Source organism: Eurypyga helias, unplaced genomic scaffold (genome assembly GCF_000690775.1).
Source record: "Eurypyga helias isolate BGI_N326 unplaced genomic scaffold, ASM69077v1 scaffold18049, whole genome shotgun sequence".
NCBI lineage: Eukaryota > Metazoa > Chordata > Aves > Eurypygiformes > Eurypygidae > Eurypyga > Eurypyga helias.
Window position 1 is genome coordinate 40291 of NW_010270350.1, and position 20453 is coordinate 60743.

At 49.5% G+C, this 20453-nt stretch overlaps 1 protein-coding gene across 1 annotated transcript in view; it reads right to left on the reverse strand.

Moving 5' to 3' along the window:
• CFDP1 (craniofacial development protein 1) overlaps positions 1-20453 on the reverse strand; it is a gene marked incomplete at both ends in the record, with an annotated part of 57612 nt that overhangs the window by 36170 nt on the left and 989 nt on the right. Inside the window, 2 exons of the mRNA XM_010158424.1 lie at positions 4141-4245; positions 19969-20087. Of these exons, the coding sequence (XP_010156726.1) occupies positions 4141-4245; positions 19969-20087 (224 nt within the window). The remainder of the gene's footprint in view (positions 1-4140; positions 4246-19968; positions 20088-20453) is intronic.

The following is a 20453-nucleotide window of genomic DNA, read 5'->3' on the forward strand; positions in this document are numbered from 1 at the left end:
GAGGATGTCCCCGCTGAGCCTCCTCTTCTCCAGGCTGAACACCCCCGGCTCCCTCAGCCACTTCTCACAGGAATTGTGCTCCAGATCCCGCTTTGCTTCCCTTGTCCAGGCCAAGCGTGTCTCTGGGTCAGAGCTTTCTCGCAGCGCCTCTCCTGACAGGTCTTGCACCAAGGTCCAAACCCTCGCGGGGCAAACTGAGCCCGGGGGTGGGCAAACACTGCACCTCCTGAGCTCCGTGGGAGTGGTGCCCACCTGCTTCAAAGGCAAATTTTACCCTGTGTTTATACCAGCCTACGAGGCATGAAAAGGCCTAGGAGGTCACACATCCACCACTGTAATTTCAGGCAGGATCAAACAGAAAAGCAACAGCTGGGCTGAGTGAGCAAGTCCACATTTAATTACAAAGGGTTTTGGTAATAAGCAAAGGCAAGAACAAAGCCACTGAAAAACCTCCCTTTCTCTCGCTGGCTCCTGTTCACGCCGTGTAGAAACAGCTGCCTAGAGGAGAATCTCAAGTAAGATCCACCAACTAGTAGGGTTTTTTTATTTCCCCATTTTCAGGACTGCTTCAGAAGCATTTTTACAAGTGGCAAGAAGCAACGGGCACATGGCAGCCACTCACACCGAAGGGCACGGGTCTGTGCAGGTATTTCCCAGCCTGCAGCTCAACCCTCCTGTCCTGTCCCAAGTCACACACGCACAAGTACACGCACACGTTCTGTGGTAAGCTGCACGGAGGATTTAATGTGCTTTAACATCCTCTGAATACGAGATGGTGGTTGTAAAATAGGATTACTAGCACAGGGGATGAGACCTAGCTTGCAGGTCCTGCCTGGCCTGGGGAGGGGACAGAAAGCAGCTCTCAGCACAGCAGGGATGCCCACAGAGCTGATCCCATCATCAGCTCCTCACAGCCAGGAGCCACTCTTGCTGCCTTTTTCCAAAAGGCCCAGGAGCAGTGGGAAGGATAGGAAACATGCCCTAAAACACACAAGCAGGCCAGAAAGCTTAGCGGGATGGGTGGTGGGTCTTTTTTTGAATGCTGGGAGCCTTCCACCCATTTTTTGTGACAGCAAATTAGAAGGGATCAGTGGAGCCCCTCATCACATCTGATCCTCCTGATGGCATCAGCCCAACACAACCCAAGACCACGACGTAAAGGAGGCCGGGACAGAATATCAACCCCAAACCCCTCCAACAAACAGATACCTGCTGCTGACAGAGCGCTGCCTAGCTGGGTGTCACGGGGGGACATGACAGGAATAAGGGGAAGGCTGGGAAACCATCACATCCCTGGGAACCAAGGGCTTCTGACCTTTCTAGCAAAGACTGCCGAGAGAACTGGGTGGGTTGTTTTGTACTCCTGGCTTTAATTACAGCCAAGTGTTTAAGTTATTCTCATCCAACCACCCCCATGTCCCTCACAAGCACAAATCTAGCTTTTTATAGCACATCCGGTATGGATGTTAAACACATTCAGGAAATGCACTTTCAGCCCCAAACATCCCTTCCCCTGGACCAGTTTGGCTGCGAAGGTTTGTAACGTGGAGATGTGGAACCGGATGTTTGGTTTTGTGACCGTTGCTTTCCTGGATTACTTCTGTCTGTTTAGAGAAGGGAAATTAAATAAATGCAGGGTAGGTGGGCTGCAGCCAGAAATAATGCGAGCTGCTTGCAAGGTGAAGAAAGAAAAGCCAGATGGAGAGGCCTCTCTTCACTGCTCAAATCCCCGGCACAAAGGGCAAGGCTCTCTTTTTTTAAATAGCTGACAAAGCTCCCAGGGGCTGACAATGGCTCACAGCACCGTGGGTGTCCACGGGCAAATCCAGGATCCTGAATCATGTTTGTGACTGCCTTCCAGTGATATGGACCCAGTCTGGGGCTCTCCTGTGATGCACAAGGGAGAAATGCACCCTCTCCCCCCTCAAGCTTCTATTTTAAGTAGCCAAGGGGCACCAGCAAAGAACCACCAGGCTATGACAGGCTCCGCTGTTCCCCAGGTGCTGCTCTGGCAATGTCACCGAGGCTCATGGCTCTCTGCTCCAGAGGACAATAGCTTGGCTCCAAGGACAAAGCTTGACCTTTGTAATTTTCTTAGCATCAGGGACTTGCCTCTGGCTTTAAATAACACTGCAAGCCTGGTAGTAATTTTCTCACCTGAAAATACCCTGGCTGACTTCCTAGTGGGAAGCACCCTCCTAAGCCCAAAGGCAAGCATGTTTGCTGGCAGTCAGTCTCGGATACTATCCTGAGGCAGAGGACTCCCTGGAGCACTCAGACCAGAGGGCACGCACTGGCCAGGCTGCCCCAGTCTCCTGCTAAACCCTCAAGAGCACTGGGCTGTTCCACACTGATCAAAATACCACTGCTACACCTCTGCCGTAGTGTCGCTGCAGGCAACCAGGATATTCTGTGGCAGGTCACGAAAGGGAAGGCACACGGGGCTGCACTGCATCAGGGGTTTGCTGCTCTGACAGAAGGCAAGATATACAAGCCCAGGGTATTTTTCCCTTCCGCGCAGCCAGGCCACCTCATATTCTGGGCAAGCAACTGTCAGTAGGACATCACACATCAGCAAGCTGAACAACGACCTAATTAAGCTGCTTCCAAAATAATCACACTAGAGGGAAGTTAAAGGAGTCCTTGAACTCATTATTTCTTATATTTATTTTTATTCCTTCCCCCCCCCCCCTCGTATTTGATGTGGATTCTTCATGTGAGAAACCTGCAGTGTCAACTCAAACAGGGCTCTGGCTGTTTCTCCTGAGCAATCAGAGCTCCATCCCAAGCAGCCGTGCACCATGATAATGGCTAGGCTATGCAGGCCTGCTGGCCATCCACCTCCTCCCCTGGGCCAGTAAGAGACAGAGGCAAACACGGATCTCAGCAGAGCAGGAAGGTAAGCAGCCCCTGCGCCTTTCCCAATGGGCTACCAAACCCAGCTGCACTCGGAGCATCTGCTGGGGGAACTGGAAGGCAGGTTTGAAGACACAGGACCAGCAGCAGCGTGCATGGCAAGGAGCTGCCCTGACTCCAGCTACCGCCCGAACCGCATCCGCGGCTGCCTGGACTGAACAAAAGAATGCCAGTCCAACCCCAGACAAGTTTCTCCAGCACAAAACCCCATACACAACACTTTGGTTACAATTAGTGAGCTCTGCGGGGACAAAGTGAACAACAGCACCAGGACTACGCTCATCTATGCATCCATTCATCCCCGGGAACGGCAGCTGTCAGGAGTCACACACATACTGTGCTTTCACTACCCTGATGGAACCACAAGCTACGCAACACTTAACTGAAAAAATGAGTGACAATCCAGCTGCAGCAACGGAATAACAGCCCATGTTGGGGAAAGGCAGCAAGAGCTCCCACTGGAGAATTGCTCTTCAGCAGATGGGAAGGACAATGTATTTATCTGATGGGTGTTGTTTCTACGTGACCAAATTGTACGCCGCTTATGTCTTTCAAATATAAAAGCAAATGACTGACTTAAAAAACCCCTGTTGGAACACAGAAGCACCTCCTCTAGTCCCGAGAAGCAGGTGATCTCCCAGGCTCATCGGGAACCACACAGTGGTATGGCGACGCACCAGGGACCGTATCTTTGACAAGCGTTACGATAATCCCAGAATTAGGTGTTACAGCATGAACAGAAAGTGACAAATCCACATCGAAATGATACTAGGGAACATCAAAGAGGCAAGAGCATCTCTCACTCAAATGCTCCTCCAAAGTCTGTAAGAAGCCACAGCCCAGCCTGCCATGGCTTCTCACAGTCCCAAGAAGCACCTCTCAAAGGAACCGCCGGCGATCTCGGGCATGTTCCTGGGCTACCTGCAGCTTCATCAGGCTCCTCATGACATTCCATACAGCATTTCCTTATGGGGATGAATGATTTATGAGGATTGAGAAATTCGAGCCTGAACCTACAAAGTGAGTCACTGGGACTCATGGGCTGCTTCCCCCGCTTCCCTCCCCCCCACATCATCACACCTTCCAGGCCTAGTCTTGCTCCCACTGAAATCCTGCAGAAAACAAACACCCATTAGTTTAAATACCACAGAGCCTACATTATCAGCTCGAGTGCTGCCTCTCTCACTAAGGATCCATACCTGGGCAGAGAAACCACATACTCACCCAGAGACTGTGGGGAGGGAAGCTGGAGCTGCCGACTGCCATTTCTCCTGCTGCTTCAGAAAAGATTTAGCTTCTTTTGAAGTCGAGTCCACTTCTTTAGTCACTCTGTTGAAGGAAAAGACACAAAGCAGGGGGTAAGGAAGGTACTCACAACAGCAGAAACAAAGATCCAGCAAGAACACACTGAAAACAGGTACAGGATTGCCCATATCACCTGCCCCGAGATCACCTCCATCAGCTACAAGCTGAAGAACACGCATCTCGTTAAGATTTCATTCCAGTGACAAACCCTCCACATTGAAGGTAGACAAAGGAGGAGAGTAGCTAATTAGAGCTGCGGGAGGAGGGGATTTTATTTTTCCTTCAAACAAACAGGAATGCTTATTCATTCAAACAGGCCTGTCTCGCTAGCAGCTACTAAATGCTCTGCTCAGGTCACTGGGGGCAATCCCAGGCTCTTAATTGGGCTCTTGATTTCCTCGTTTGTTGGTCAGTGAGGCAGCTCTTCTGCCACCCACGTCTCGCAGCCCATGGCACATGGGCTTGGCAACATCTCCAACCCCAAACCAGAGCACGGAAACTGGCTCTGGGGACAGGGAACAGGAGAGAGAGCTCTGACAAGGCAGAACACAGAAATTTGCTCTCATTTTCTAGCTAATTTTTATTTGAGGCCCTAAGGGCACGAAATATTGAACTTCAAGAAATTATAAATCAATATGGCATCTACAGCAGGGAATGAATTACAAACATGAGAAAATCTCTAGAAAGCCACTCAATAATTAATTGTTAGAAAAACCCAGCTACTTTAGCCCCCTCATTTACAATGACCTGCCTCCAGCAACATGCTTTTCACGCGCTCAGTAGCTCTTAATGAGGTTGCCCTGGTTTGCCAAGCTAACAAACTTGTTCCCTTGGAACACAAGCCTGCGAGCCTCTCCAGGGACCTGCAGCTCTGTGGGCAGTGAGGCAGCCTGACCCACGGCTTGGCCAGCCCAGAAGGCAGTGTCTTCCATCCCACCCTCCTGCAGCCAGCATCTGCTGCAGCAAGGGTGGGCAGGCTCACCCCCGACCTACAGCATGTGCTAATGAGAGACTGAAAGCCTCACCAGTCACAGGATCTGCCCTGGTTAACCCTAATTGTTGCTTGTCTCCTGCCCAGCAGCCTGACCCTGCAACTTCCATCTAGAGACTGGCTGATGGACATGGAGAAACCTGAGGAGCTGCAACATGGATGTCCCATCCCTGGAAGTGTCCAAGGCCAGGCTGGATGAGGCTTTGAGCAACCTGGTCTAGTGGAAGGTGTCCCTGCCCGTGGCAGGGGGGTTGGAACTGGATGGTCTTTAAGGTCCCTTCCAGCCCAAACCTTTCTGTGGTTCTATGATATGAAGAAACTGTTAGGGAAACTGTTCTTCCTGCTCCTCTGCAGATTGTAAATACAGGGGAAAAGGCATGTTCAGAAATAAGAATTCTTGTGCTGTACACCTCCTGCTCAGCCTTGTTCTGCCAGTGCAGGAGATTAACCCCATTCCCCCCCGCGCCGTCACATGCCTTTCACACTGGCGTCAGTCATGCGGAGAGAGACAAATCCTGCATTATGAATATTTACAAGTGTTTGCTGATCAGATTGGAAAGGGGTGGGGTGGGAAAAGGGGGAAAGCAGTTCAGGAAGAAACAAAAGCCCTGCTACAGCATCGTCACAATTCAGGACATCCCAAACACACCATCCAGCCACAGCCCTCTGCAGCAGCGGTCACACACCACGGTTACTCCATGTCCATGCGTTTCCTTCGATGGAACAAACACTGTGTTTTCATGCAGCAATTAGCCAGAACTCCCCACAGAGCTCCCCCTGAACCACGAGTGCCGGGTTCAGATTAATACAATCACACAGCCTATTTATTTTCAAATGCAGCATCCCAAGAGCTATCTCCATCCCCTGCCCAGCCGGGGAGCAGCCCCGTTTCTCATGCTCCCTGCAGGGCTGGCTCCCAGTACAGTCCCCTTCCTCCTGTCACCCCCCTGCACCCTCACGCCATCAGGGTCCACCCCCAGCGTGCAGGGAGCACACGAGCTGCTGTGAGAAACATCAGGCAGACCCCGAGGACGCAGGAATTTGGGAGGCATAGCGTAGTAACCACACGCCCTGGAAAAAACCCTCTACGCTGGCCTCCTGTGCTGGATCCCAGCTGCTAAACCCTGCACGTTTCTGGGATCTGGGGAGTGTGGGACAGAGGAGGCAGGGGTTGGGAAAAGGAAGCAGAGGTCACAGAAAGCACGCCCTGCCACTAACTCTGGTCGTTGCACTAAGAGATGACAGCTCAGCTCCCACAAACCTACAGGAATCCGGGAATCAAATGGCTCTCAGGATCTGGACATGGACAATAGGGAGTGGGTCTTCAAGCCTGTGGTGGAGCTAGGATCTCAACACAGGGCCCCTCAGTCTTAACCTCATGAGCACCTCCCACCTTCTCCAACCCAGAAACAAAACCAACAGATAGCTGTACCACCAGCTGAGGCAAAGGAAGGCACAAAGCTAAGATGCACGTGGAAAACAGCTCCAGGGATTTGCCAACCTGCAGCCCGAGGGAGTTAGCACACTGTTTTTTGGACTGGCACTACGAGGAGACACAGCTCTCTGAGCAGGAAGATGTTCAAGGAAAGAAAGGGTGAGCAAGGAGAATCCTCTACCTGCTGAGGCCCCCCAGCAGGATGCCTGGGGAGGGTCTGGCACAGCCCTTCAACGACAGACACTTCAGCAGCTAAGGAGCCACTTTGCTACCCAGGGGCACAAGACAAGCACTGGGACAGGCTGCCCAGAGAAGCTGTGGATGCCCCATCCCTGGAAGTGTCCAAGGCCAGGCTGGATGAGGCTTGGAGCAACCTGGTCTAGTGGAAGGTGTCCCTGCCCATGGCAGGGGGGCTGGAACTGGATGGTCTCTAAGGTCCCCTCCAACCCAAACCATTCTGTGATTCTATGATTCTAAGACAGTTGCTACCAAGGGATTACTTATACTTTGATATTTGTGCTTCTGCCACCTCAGGGTACCAGCAGCAGTAGTTGGGCACAATGACACTTTGTTCCCCTTTTCTTTTTTTGCTTCCTTTGGCCACTCTAGCATGCCTTCTTGAAGTTGTTGAAGCTCAGCAGCAAAGCCGCAGGCCACCTGTTCCACCGGCACTGCCCAGCTGGGGACAGAGGAACACGTCAGAAACGAAAATCAGAGTGACCTTCCCAGGCAATTCCATCACAAGACCCACTGATTGCCTCAAACCAAAACAAAAGCAGCTCCGAGGCAGGCTGCTGCTGGGCTGATGCCAGCAGCGACTCCTGCACCACTCCAACAGGAACGACAAAGAATGTTAAAGGGCTTTACAAGGTATTCATTCAGGTTATGCACATTTCAACCTTTCCCAGATCCCAGGCCAAGAAGGAAAAAAGAAAATCCTCTGGTCTGCATCATTATGGGAGACAATAACTCTCCATGTAGAAACCAAAACACTTTTTGCTCTTCATGGGGAGAAATGGGCACCATTAATCCAGCTGGAAGAAATCACAGTCATTACTAAGGAAAATTACAAGACCTTTCACTTGTAAATACTTGATAAATAACTACTTGCCTGACTGTTTACTGGGATGCTATTCACACATTGTAATCCAGGAATAAACATGAAAATAAGTATATTGTCAGCAATAAAACAAGTAGCTAGTGTCTCGCCCACTTGCAGACCCTGTAATTCACACACAAAACACTCACTCTCATCACTTTCCCGTTAAGATTTCATTACAGTGCTGTGCTATTAAATTCCATAATAAGACTCCAAAACACGGAAGTTACTAATTTTTTGGACCGTGCTGCAGCCTGGCAGCATAGACAATGCTACTGTAAAAGGTGCTGTGCAGTTGTAAAACAGAAAGGTCTTCCATATTATAAAGTTATGATAAGAAAGCCATGCTAGAAACCATGTCACTAAGTGCCTCTAATACTTAGAAGTGCCTCCTCCTAAGGATCCTTCATCTCTGAGACAAGCTGAAAGTGGTACCCAAGGATTCAAGCATAGCCAGCCTGCTATTTTGCTGCCCAGCTGTGGGTATGTTACTTCTGTCTTCCACTGAAGAACAACTCACCCTTCCCTTTACAATTACCAACTGAAATGCTGCAACCTACGTGCATGGAAAAGGCCCCTGTTATGTTTTCTGGGCACCAAACCACCCAAAGGCAACCCACGCGCAGTCACTGGCTGTCCCAGAAGTTGTTCCGCAGAGCACTCGCAGTACTGAGCTGTAGCATCCTAATTTAAGAAGTGTTTGATCTGCTCCTAGCAGTCCCCTTGGCCATGTAAGCAGCTAAAAGGAAGGAGCAATACAGGCTAAAAGGAGCACTGCATTCACACAGCTCCAGCTCATCTGCAAAAGGGGCTTAAAACCACATTTTCATGCTTCAGTTCAGTGGCGGAGTAAGTCTGCCCATAGACCAGCTTTTCTCCTGCGTTCTGGTCTTTACACCAGCTGCAAAGTTTCCAGGTGTGAAGAGGAGGGTCCCAATCCATCACAACATCCTAATCCTGTCACCCTGTCCCAGCACACCCCCTCAACCCAATTCACCCCAGTGCAGTGGTCAGGTGCCTCCACTCCAGCACAGCTGAATCCAGTTCTGTTGGCAAGAAACAGAACTGGCAGGAGGGATGCCAAGGGTGCAGTGTGTCAGGGGAGCACCCAGTGCAGCAGCAAGTGCCCTGCAAGCTCTTACAGGACATCAGCAGTGCCACATCCTTGCAAGGAGGGAAAAAGGAGGCAGGGTCTCAGAGGCAGGATAAGGATAGGGGAAGCTGGGCAAGACAAACAGCCACACCAGGGCTTGAAGGCTTCCATCCACAGTCTGCTGTTTAACAGCAACCCCATGCATCCCAAGGGCCAAAATCCCTCCAACTTAGCCCAGTGGCTCAACACAACCGCCCTCTCCCAATCAAAACGCCTGGTGCGCATCAGGCTGAGAACATGCACGTTGGTATTTGGGTATAAGGGACCTGGAGCTGAGAAGATAGGATCCCTAACTGGTGCGGCACAAAGGTACCACCTCCCCTGACCCCCATGCTGAGAAAGGGAGAGCAAGGGTGGAAGCTCTGGAAAAGGCCAGCTTATCACCACTCGTATCAGGAGACACAGTCCTCGCTTGGGAACCCTGCCCCAGTATAGACCTGACGCAATTAGAAAACTTTCCACACGATCTAAATGTTGTTAGCTCTGGGGAATCACAGACCAAAGGAGGGAAAAAAATGAGGTTAATTATCCTTTTTCAATATTTCCCACCTGTGCCTAGCCTCATTAAGCAGTCCTCCAGCCTTCTGGAAAGATCACTTGAGGAGAAAGCAGTACTCATCTACAGGTGTTTGGAAGAAAAATCCAAACCCCTCCTGAGACCAAGAGTCTGAATATTTTGGCTGAGTATTGTGTGGGGGACTCTTGTCCTGGGTGCCTTCTACAGACAGAGCACTGTATGACAGGCAGGTGCTCCAGCCTGCGAGATGCTGAAGCCACTGGAGTGCACGTGTTCAGCACCTTCCAGGAGAGAATTAAATCCTCACACAATTGAACCCCCAGGCCACACCTGCCCGCACACTGGGTATGCATTTATTTTATGCTGGATTACCTGGTGTAAAGCAAACAGAGCTAAAATTAATAGGTCCCCATTGCTCCTCTAACTTCAAAGTAAAACATTCGTTTTCTCTCTTTCAGAAAAAACCCCAACATTCTCCAAACTTTGCTCTTCAAACCAGGTGGGAGAAGCTGTTCCCTGGGAGCCTATTCCCTGAAGCAACTCAGACAAGACCAGGCTGGTGTGACTGATAATTTTGTGGGCTGCCTATCTGCACAGAAGCTGCTGGCTGGTTTTAAAAAAGAAAAAAAAAAATCCGCTCAGAGCTCTCGCAGAGTCAGGCGAGGGCCAAGCTGCCTGCCTGGTGCTGCTCCTCGCAGCAGGGGTGTCCTGCTAGCCAAGCAGCCAGCCCCGGCTGCATCCCACACTAACTCACCTGAAAACAAGCAGAGACAAATGGTATTTTAACATCAATAATGCACAAAAAGGGCTTTTGGACATCCACGTCCTAACCCGGTAAGCCGTGAAGGAAACGACCGGATAGCCATCATCTGCTGTATGACAAACAGTGTCAGATGTAAAGAACATGTATGGACAGTGCTGCCATCCGCGATGCTCACCAAGCTGCCGGGCCCCTTTTGGGCTTCTCCTTGCTGCTTCTACAAGAGGCTCTCTAAATCCAAAGGGAAGTAACACTCCAGTTACCGAGCTCCCACTGGCGCTTCCAATAGGCAGAGCACATCAAACACAGCTCTCCAGAGTAGCTGACCCTCAGCCAGGGCATGAGGCTTCACCTCCCTGTTGACTGGATCTTTATCCACCCCAGTTCCAGTATCTCCATGCATCAGGTCTCTGCTTGCTTCTCTGGATAACTATTCCCTTGGCCAGCCCAAAATCCTGACACGCACTTTGCATTTCAATCCTAGGGCACCCCATCATTTTTATTTGTATCTCCCAAAAGAATTAACATCAAATGATGGAACACACCTCCGAGCTGAGCAATCCAGGTGAACAGAGGCAGCTTCCTTACGCGTGTGACAGTCCCCTGGTGCTGTTAACCGTGACTTGGTTACGTACGCCAAAAGCAAGAGGGATCCCTGCAACCCCACAGCTCCTGCCAAGCGGTGCGGTGTTCGTGTTACGGATCTCTTCTCTTGCTGAGGGAAGGAGCATCATGAGTGTCAAGAGCCAGGGGTTCAAGATTCACTGACAGCTATGAAGACTGGACACCAAGGTTACACAGATCACAAGAGAAGCCAACGCACACTACAAGGCAGAAGCATCCCCATGGGGAAAAGGCCAGATTAAGCTTGGCTCAGTCTGTAATGTGTTAATGAGATAGCAAGGCAGCCAACAGCTTTGCCTTCCCTTCAGGCTACCACAGAAACCCTCCTGCTTCAGAAGCTCTTAGCTACAAGACAAAAAAAAAAAAGATAAAATCCACCTCACAAGCTGCACTTTCTGGCAGGGGAAACCCCAGGCCCAAGGGCTACAAAGCAGACTCTGCCAGCAGCCCACCAAACATCAAAAGCCCCTTTCTGAGCCTGGAGCTGTCAGGAATGAGGCAGCAGTTCGGAAGCAAGGGAAACAGGGCAAACAGCAAAATGCTGGGACTGGATCAGAGGCCCCTGCCAAGAAGGCATGAACAGAGGGACAAAAGATACCCTTAGTGATAGCATAAGAGCCCCTGAGAGACCTGAAGAGGTCAGTCACTAAGCACCTTCTGCTTCCAGAGGTTTAATAGCTGGGAAATTGTCTGAGGGCCAGATGCAGACACAAGGTCTCCTCCCTTACCTGCCGGGGAAGGGTGGACTTTTTACTGACGTATTTCCATACTAGCTACGCACAATACAGGCAGAAAACATCTGGAAGATCCTGGAAATGGGAAAATGTAGTTGATCATCCAGTTCCCAAAGCCAACGCAGTGCCCTGTTAATACAGGTTTGAAAGCCCCAGAACGCCCCTGTTAATTTGGAGGTCAAGTCATCATTTTGGAAATGCTTGGAGACTCCTCCCACCTTTGGAGATCCCAGCTGAGCCTTCGTTTTCGTCACACCAGCAAAAATGCACAAATGAAAACCAGCACACATCAGTTACCTCCTTAACAGCATCAAGCCATGTTAGAGGCGTAAGCGGACTTTCGGGTGGACATCTGCTCAGTCACTCTGGGATTTTCAAAAGCATGGAAACAAAGGAAGATGACCGGAGTCAGCATGTCACTGAGTGCCAGATATTGTACTGGAAAAAGCTGTGTGACACTCTGCAAGTCACAGCCCCTCTGTGTTTCACTGTCCCCATCAAAGCAGAAGCCTCACCTGCACATCTGCTACTGAAAATCCTGAACAGGAGCTGTTTGCTCAGCCGCTCCCTTTCCCAAAGCTCGTTAAGCAGACCACAGCATGATTCACTTCAGAAGCAAAAGCTCTGGCTAACCCTGTCATGCTCTCCACGAAGTTTTAATTTCTGCAGCTGCTTGAGAAAGGCAAGCGGCTAGCGAGTGAACCAGCACACAGCACAGCTCCTGCTCACACATCATGACCTCATCTCCGGGCCGCTGTCGTGCCAATCAGCATTGCACGACGGTAGGATTCCCCAAGGAAATTCTGAAGCATCAGAGAATGCATGCACACAGAGGAAAGGGTATTAAAACGTGTCCCCAAGACCCTTCCATTCTTAAGCATCTTTAGAAAGTTAACATTTTCACTTACTGGCTTCCAAAAACCCCAAAAAATTTAAAAAAAAATCAAACCAGTAGGTGTGTTTTAAGCTGGGAAAAGCCAATATAACCTGGAGATAACAGAGGTATCCACTGACCTCTAAGAGCAGCAGCAGCGTAAGGGCAGGAACAGGCTGCTGCCTACACTCCCTTATGCCAAGATCAGCATTTTGTTGCTTGTTTGTAGAAAAGCAGCCCGTCACTTTTTAGACTGCCACCTCTCAACAGTGGTCACATCGATATTCCGTGTGATTCTGGATGGTTTGAATTGTCTTATGGTCCCAAGGCATCAGACCCAGGCTGCTACCACTCAGAAGAAGCTTCTAGAAAAATCTTAAAAGCCAAGGTTTTTGTGATGTGCAAGCCTCATTGAGGAAGAGATATGTCACTAGAGCAGCTAGAATACATTTCTCCAGAACCCCTTAGCTAAGGGGGGCTGAGAATAAAACCCTACAAACATCTAACGTCACCAGTCATCCACACGAAACTGAAGTCCTCAGAGGCTGAGCTCTGCAGCAACTTTAAGGGACTACTGCAATTCATTTGTCTTATTTTTCCTAACACTTCCCTGCTGCTGCAGTTAAAGCCATTGCCCAAAGCACACCAAAAGAGGATAAGCGGTTTCTTCCTCTGCCAGCAGTTCAGCTGACTGTCTTCCATTTCTAACATGACAACACCCTCTACCTCATCTGATGGAAGCTGTGTTATCACTTGTGTTTGGAAAGGCAGGGCTGTCCAAATACAAGGCTTCAACACGCTGATTCTGGAAACGCTCACCTGCCTTTCACTCACCTGTATAAGCCATACAGCAAAGGCTTTTGCAAAACAAGCAGACACTGAACACGTCCCACACATACCCGCCTTGATCTGACACACGCCACACTACCTACATCGTAGGAGATACATACCCAAACTACTGATCGTTCTTCTCATTTTAAAAGCAACTGTCCTTCAGTCAGCATTGTGCAAAACCCCACGAGCACAAGACACATGACCAAGATTCTCACCCAGCAAGAAGTGTGAGCATGCTGCCAACCCCTTGCTACTGTTCATCTGCTGAGTTTCCTGACAAGCATCACAAGGTAAGGAGAGAGTTAACAGTACTACATGTTCTCTTGGTGCTAATCAGCCTAACGCATCGGACTGAGCCATGCCAAGACCACAGAGCAAGGAGGAAGATGGACAGTTACACGTTTTTAGAACCGCCCTCTGGGCCCAGCTCTAAATCTTGAGACTTGTGGGAGTAAATTCCCTGCTCTTCTTTATCCTTCTCCTTGAAATACTCAAATCAGCCTCAGCATTCTCCCCGCTCCTGCTCAGTGCTTGCCAGGAAGAAGCAGCAGCTACTGCTCAGACAGCTACCTTAACCGTCTCCAAAGCAAAGCAGTAACATAGGTGGTAGTCTCCCAAACAAGGACTTGGGAAAGCTCGGGCCATTCCCAGATGTATGATCTGCTTCTCCTGCAGCCATTTCCACCTGCTCTCTCCTGAAAAGGGTTGGGATCACAGGGCTGAAAAGGACAGCAGATCTGGGGTTACAAACACTGAGCAGCCCAGGACATAGGTGCCATTCCTCTATTCAACAAGCACACAGTGAGCTAAAATTAAAGAAAGAACAACTGTATTTCAGTAACGAGAGGCAGGCTCAAGAAATCCCCAAGAAGCAGCACTGTACAACTACACAGAATTGAATTACCACCTCAGCTCTGCTGTGCACAGGTCAGCACTTCTTGCCACGAGGGAATAAATCAGTCCTTAACCAGCCTGCACAGCTCTCTGGAGTAACTCTTCACCTTGGTAAGCCTGGCAGCCCAGCTAACACCACAGGCTGGGCTCAGGCCTCGCCATCCCATACTGTTGAACCTTTAAGGCAGGCTGAAACCTGTAAAGCAGCAACATGGAATGAGCAATGAGGTGTTTTTTTTTCCAGGCACATCCTAGATGATAACCATTTACAAACAATAACAAGCAAAAATCCCTTTTTTTTTTCGCTCAGCCAGGCCTAAGTCCTTAAGAACTCCATGGGACACCAAAAAAAGAAACTTTGGACACGGCCTGTAGCCCTTCCTGCACTATACCCATCATCAACAGCATTCTCGCACAAAGGAGATATGCACCACTGGCTGAGAAAGGGTTCCCTCAGCCACCTCACCTCACCTTTGCTGCTCCTGCTCAAAAGGGCCTAAATTTCACCACCAAAACCCACTGACCTGACGTAAGGTCCTTAAGTTCCAACAATCTCCTCTGAAAAACCTTTTTTTGTTTGAATCATAGAATCACAGAATGCTGTGGCAGATGAAATATCAACCTCAGCCTCTATAAACCCCAGCAATTACCACAGTGATTTAAGCTTATGGCTGTTTGGTTATTAATCAGATACTTTATGTACTTCTTAGAAGCTCTGTATTTTGCTTTCAAGCTGCAACATCCACGCAGCGAACCTTCCCTAACCTGGAATACTCAGCCCTAACCCGGAGCCCCTCAGCTCTGCTCAGCACCTGTAGCCAGCACAACGTGCTCCCTCCCAGCACCCTGGACACAGATAAAGCAGTCACACTGCGGCAGACCAGGGGCTGTCCAAAACCCATCTTCTACAAGGGTCAACAGCAGGGAGCCCTCATCCAGAGATGGAGTTCATCCCTCAGGTATGACAGCCCAGGCAAGTTTTTCCAACGTGAGTTTGCCCAATTCCTTTTATAAAACTGTATAAACATCTACATATTCATTATATCCGGCAGCAAGTCCCATACGCAGCACGATGCTGCTCACTGTTTGGCACCTGGCCCCTCCTAGTCGGATTGGGCACGTGGAATGCACAAGTGAAACTGGGATCTCATGGCTCAGGATATCCAGGGATCCAGGAGCCCAGCGAAGCAGTGGACGCCATCAACTCCAGCATAGCTCAGTTTCATATTCCCAATGGGGGAGTAACACCACCACTTTAAGAGTGCTTTGAGATACTTGGACAGGCAGTTCTGCAGGAGAGCTCAGGATTTTCCCTCTACATCTGTAAAGCCTTCAAGGACTTCCAACACATCAGAGAGCTTTCTGCTCCTTGGTTTGTATCTCTGGACTAAACGCTTGATGAAAGCCCACCTAAATGCAATCTAAAAAAGCAAACAATACCTGTGGAATTGGGTCTGTCCCTCGGAGCAAGTGAAGACAACCACCGTAAGCCAGGTGATTTGCATGGCCGTGAATTTACACGGAGAGCTCTCCCAGGGCGAGCACTGCGCAGGACTCGCTGCCCCACCAAACATGGGCATTCCAGCACCGAGTTCCAAAGCAACAGAAGCTTTAATCGGGCAAACACTGAAGAATCCTTTCAAAAGCAGCCCGAGTTCATCAGGAAACAGGCACTTAAGAAGCAAATAAACATTACCGAGCTCAGCCTGGAAAGATGAGCTTCAGTCAAGCTCAGCAAAACGTCACCCTTCAAATTGTTTTCACCCCTCGAAATCTCAGCCTTCAAATAGGAAGGTAACAGAAGAGTTCACTAGACAAACATTTACCCCTTAGGCAAGGTCCACGGCAAACCCCAGCAGTGAGCACTGGGCAGGACGGGACCACAGTGCAGAGGCCTGAGGCCATCACCCATCCTGCTGGGAGTCTTTCTGGATCCCCAAAACTGGCACTCCCTGGAGAAGACAGCCTTGTGGGAAAGTAGAAGGAGTTGTGACACGAATGCCTTGCCAGATTTCGGGAAAAGAACGGGGCTGTCCTCGGTGACAGACGGAGCGTGGAGCCCTGCTACAGCCTTGCCTGGGCTTGGCTGCTTTGTTCACGCACCTGGGGAAGCGGCTGAGGGTGGCCACAGCAGCACAACCCCCAGTTTTGCCAGCACCACCCAACACTACTGACACAGCACAGTAACTCTGCGACGCCAGGGAGGTATTCCCACCAAAAGAGTAGCCCGAGTGAGTAAAGCTTTGCATTTAAACCACACAACAAAGCACATCTGCACAGAAATGCGAAGCTTCCAGCTCTGAGTCCTTTGGCAGTGTATGAATAAAGCAGAGGGCTGAACACAGGCCCCCCCATTGCTGAATTAGCACCCAAATCAGACATCATCATTCCCCTCAACTTCGTTTTGCCTCCTACGAGCCAAACGACGGTACACAGGAGAGGTGTCAAACTAAAACCTACTCCTGTAGGTGAGCTGCATTCTGCTGCAGTCCTGGATAGACACGAGGCTGACTCTCATGGAAGGGGCACAGGAGAACCGTTTTGATACCCTGAGCAGAGCAGCAGTTTAAAGAAAGCCAAGGGCCAAAGCAGTTTGGAGTGCCAAAGAGAAAACAAGCCTCATCATACAGCCATTACACTTTACAACAGATAAACCCTGGCACCAGGGATATGATCCCCTATTAATGCAACCACATGTCCTGCATCATGAGGCAAGTTCATAAACCAGAGGCTCAAAGGAGCTGCAATCTCCTCTGTCGGCGAGAAATGACTTGAACTTCCATTTAGACGTTGAACTGCCTTTAGCAAAGTGCTCCCACTGCCCACAGTTACAGCCATTTGGGTGACAGTCACCCGCTGCTCCTAATCCATTTAACACCAGGGAGGAATGAAAAGCCAAGAAGTCACAACTGGAAAATGCAGAAATCAGTTAAACATTAAACATTTCTAGATCTAGGATTCAACAGCTTTGGTTTTACAAGGTAACGTTTGTGTATTTTACAAGATTAAAAGCCAGTAAATTTCATTCTTTAATTGGTAATTAGTAATTTGTAATACTCTGAACCTAAAGTTTGGCATTAGCAACTGATACAAGCACAGACTAATCAAAATGGGCATGAAGTGCAACAATAACCTGTAGCTGGAGATCTCCTGAAAGATTTCTGCTGCTCCAATCGCGCAAGAGAGATTATACCATCTTCTTACAGGAGAAAATAAGTTGTTCTGCAACATGAGATCAGGGCTAAATGATCCTCTGCGAAGAGCTTCAGCGAACACTGTCAAAATTTGTGCCCTGAACCTATCTGTGCTTAAACACTGATCTAAATTCTTCAAGCTTTCAATACAGCAACACTCAGAAGTAGCCTCAAACCATTTAGAAAGGAAAGCAACAGAGACAGCTCTCTTGTTTCAGTTCTTTCGGCTCAGAAACGCAGGCACACAACTACCGTGTGTTGTCCTTCGCAACCAACAATTTGCCAGCTGCTTCCCCAGGCAAGGAAGCCGGCGTTTGGCATTCAGAGCATCTGCAGACGTTAGGGTCATGCAAAGACAACCTCCTGCTACTCTAGCGAGCGAGCAGCCCTCTGGCCCTCACCCACTGCCGTTACAGCGAAGTACCAGCAGCTGTAAGCAACGATAACTCTGTATATCCCACCCACAGCGTAACATGTTTCAAGAGGCAGCAAATAACACAAAAGCTTCAGCTTTGAACATCACAAAAATCAAGGGGGCAAAAAGCATCGAAGGAGTTTTCTGTTATCAAAGAAGAGCTAAAGGAAGCAGCACGTTGCCATGCTGCCATGTCCGGCACCAGCAGCAGACAGCCCTCCAGACCTCGCTGCACCTCCTGCTGTTGGCTCTGTAACCTGTCCATACGGCAGCTGCTGTTAACAAAAACACATTAGCCTTGGTGGTCTGCAGGATTGCCATCCCAATGTCGCCCAGGCTCCAGCTTCTGACTACATCATCAACGTTAGCAGAAACATGTCAATTCCTTCGCAGTTCCCCAAGGAAAGCGGTCAGTACGGAGCAGTACAAAGGACACCAGAAAAGCAACTGGTGCAGAAAAATCTGCCTTTATCTAACTTGGAAACTTGCAATAGCTATTAAAAAACCTACAGATAAGCTGATGTCAAAAGCACAAACTCAGCATTTGAGGAACCCTGAACTAGTTCTGTTCTCGTAAGACAAGCCACTTTTTGAAGGACAGAGAAAGTTTCCCCAAGCCCTCCAACTAACGCTACCAACAACAGCAGCAGTGGCAAAACTAACGTGCAACCACCACACAAAACCTACAATGCCAGAATCAAACCAACATCTGAGTAATCCTATGCTTAAACCTTAATGATCCGAGGCTTTTTTTCATGGAGACAGGTAAACAAAAAGCTTCAAGGCAGACATTTTAACTATCTCCCTACTTTAAGGAGTCCTGCTTCATACACAATTGCATTAAAAAGACCCCTGCCTTTCCACAAGTGGAAGACTCAGGTCCCAAAGCAAGCCCACAGGGCAAGCTTCCCTCTAAATCAACGCCCTCCTACGCTCATGTCAGGACATGACACACGTCTACACCACAGATGGACGCGTCCAGACTCCAAACAAGGTTGCATGCTGACTTCACGCAACCCTAAAGTGCCAGGGCATCAAAACCCAGCGAGGCTTTTGTGTGACAGCCCCACGACCCTGTAGCTTCAGCCATTCTCACCTGGTAGGACATGGCATTTGAGCCAAGAAAAAAAAAACACAACAGGAAAATCAGGACAAACAAGCTGGGGGCTGAGGAGGGGAGTGTGCATCAGAGGAGAAAATTTATGTCTGTCATTCTGCCACAGATTTTTATCTGTACACGGGAAACTTTCCCCTGTAGAAAGGGCCTCTCTGTCAGAAAAGCTGCAACAGTACGGTTCTTTGCCATTTCATCAGGGAATGAAGGGTATTCCTACAGCCCAGACTCTGCAGGGAAACAGGACAGTCGCTGCTATGACTCACAGCTCTCCTCAGATTTTTCAGATAGCTCAGGCTGCAGCCCTGACATGAGAAGCAGGAGCAGCGGAAACTCCTGCTCTTTGCTTCCTCCTCCAGATTCAGGCAGCGTGGGTGTTCCTGCTGGGAACTGCTGCCCTCTGCTGTCAGGCAAGATAGAAGCGAAATTCTCGTCTGACAAAACCAGGTTTACAGCTACATGTAAAAAAAATATACAGCATGGTAATACACCCACAAAGTCACGGTGCATTCAGATTTCTGTGTTCACCCAGGACCCTCTGTTCTGGTCTCGCACGTCCTTCTTACCGCATGTCCCAAGAGGCGCCTCACAAGACAAACTCAGCCTAAAGGATGGTTTTACCCAGCCCATCACATTTGTTGCAGCTGTTTCCGAGGTAAAAGCACTCAGCTCTTAGTCCGTACAGCCAAACGTAGCCAGGGAAAGTGCCAGAGAATATCCTGCCCCGGCACAGGGCCTGGCCCAGACTGAGGAAATGAAACGCATTGCTACCATCCCTGTGGGGCTGTATGCAGTTCTCCCCTTGTCTCAACCCTCACAGTGGCAGTGCCACGGGGAAGCTTTGCCAACCATTTTAAGTCCTCTCCAGATGGGGAAGCTCAGGTGAATTTATAGGCATATTTTGAAGTTGAGCAAAGACCGAGGCCTGCATATAAGGATACTCTGCAGCCCTCAGGCACAAAAATCTTGGTGTCATTTTCCCTGAGGTCTGCCTGTGCTCATGATCAAAAAAAAACAGGAAGGAGAAAGATACACAGTGCTTCACAGCACATCTCCAGCCTGCCAGCAGCACCCAGTTCGCAGCAGACACGGCACATCTGCCAGCTTACCTGACCTCCTCACCAGCGAAATCAAACACTTTGGTGATCGTCACTTTTCCTGAATCTTTTGGCTTCTCGATCTCTTTTGGTTTCTCCTGAAGCTTCTTCCCACTCTTCTCTTCTTCAGCCTGTGAAACATATGAAGGAGAAGGCAAAGCAATGCATTTGTGGAGCCAAGCCAAATTATCACCCCAAGGGGCCTCGGGTGGCACTGCAGTTCAGGTTGGTCACCCACAGACAAGAAAAAGGAAATCAATGCCCCTGCCACCAGAAGGCAATTCCCCACTTTGGTTCCAGGCTCTCATTGGGTCTGGTTTGATCCCTGAGCTCCCAGATGAGAAGTGAAACTGTAATTACATCTAGGAAGGGGCAACAACACACAGCTGTGGTTCAGGAAGCAAGCAAAAGCCTGAAGACTCAGTTCACCCCAACCAAGCACCGCCACAGGCAGGCACAGAAATACAGTTATTTTTACTCAGGAATAGAGAAGAGCA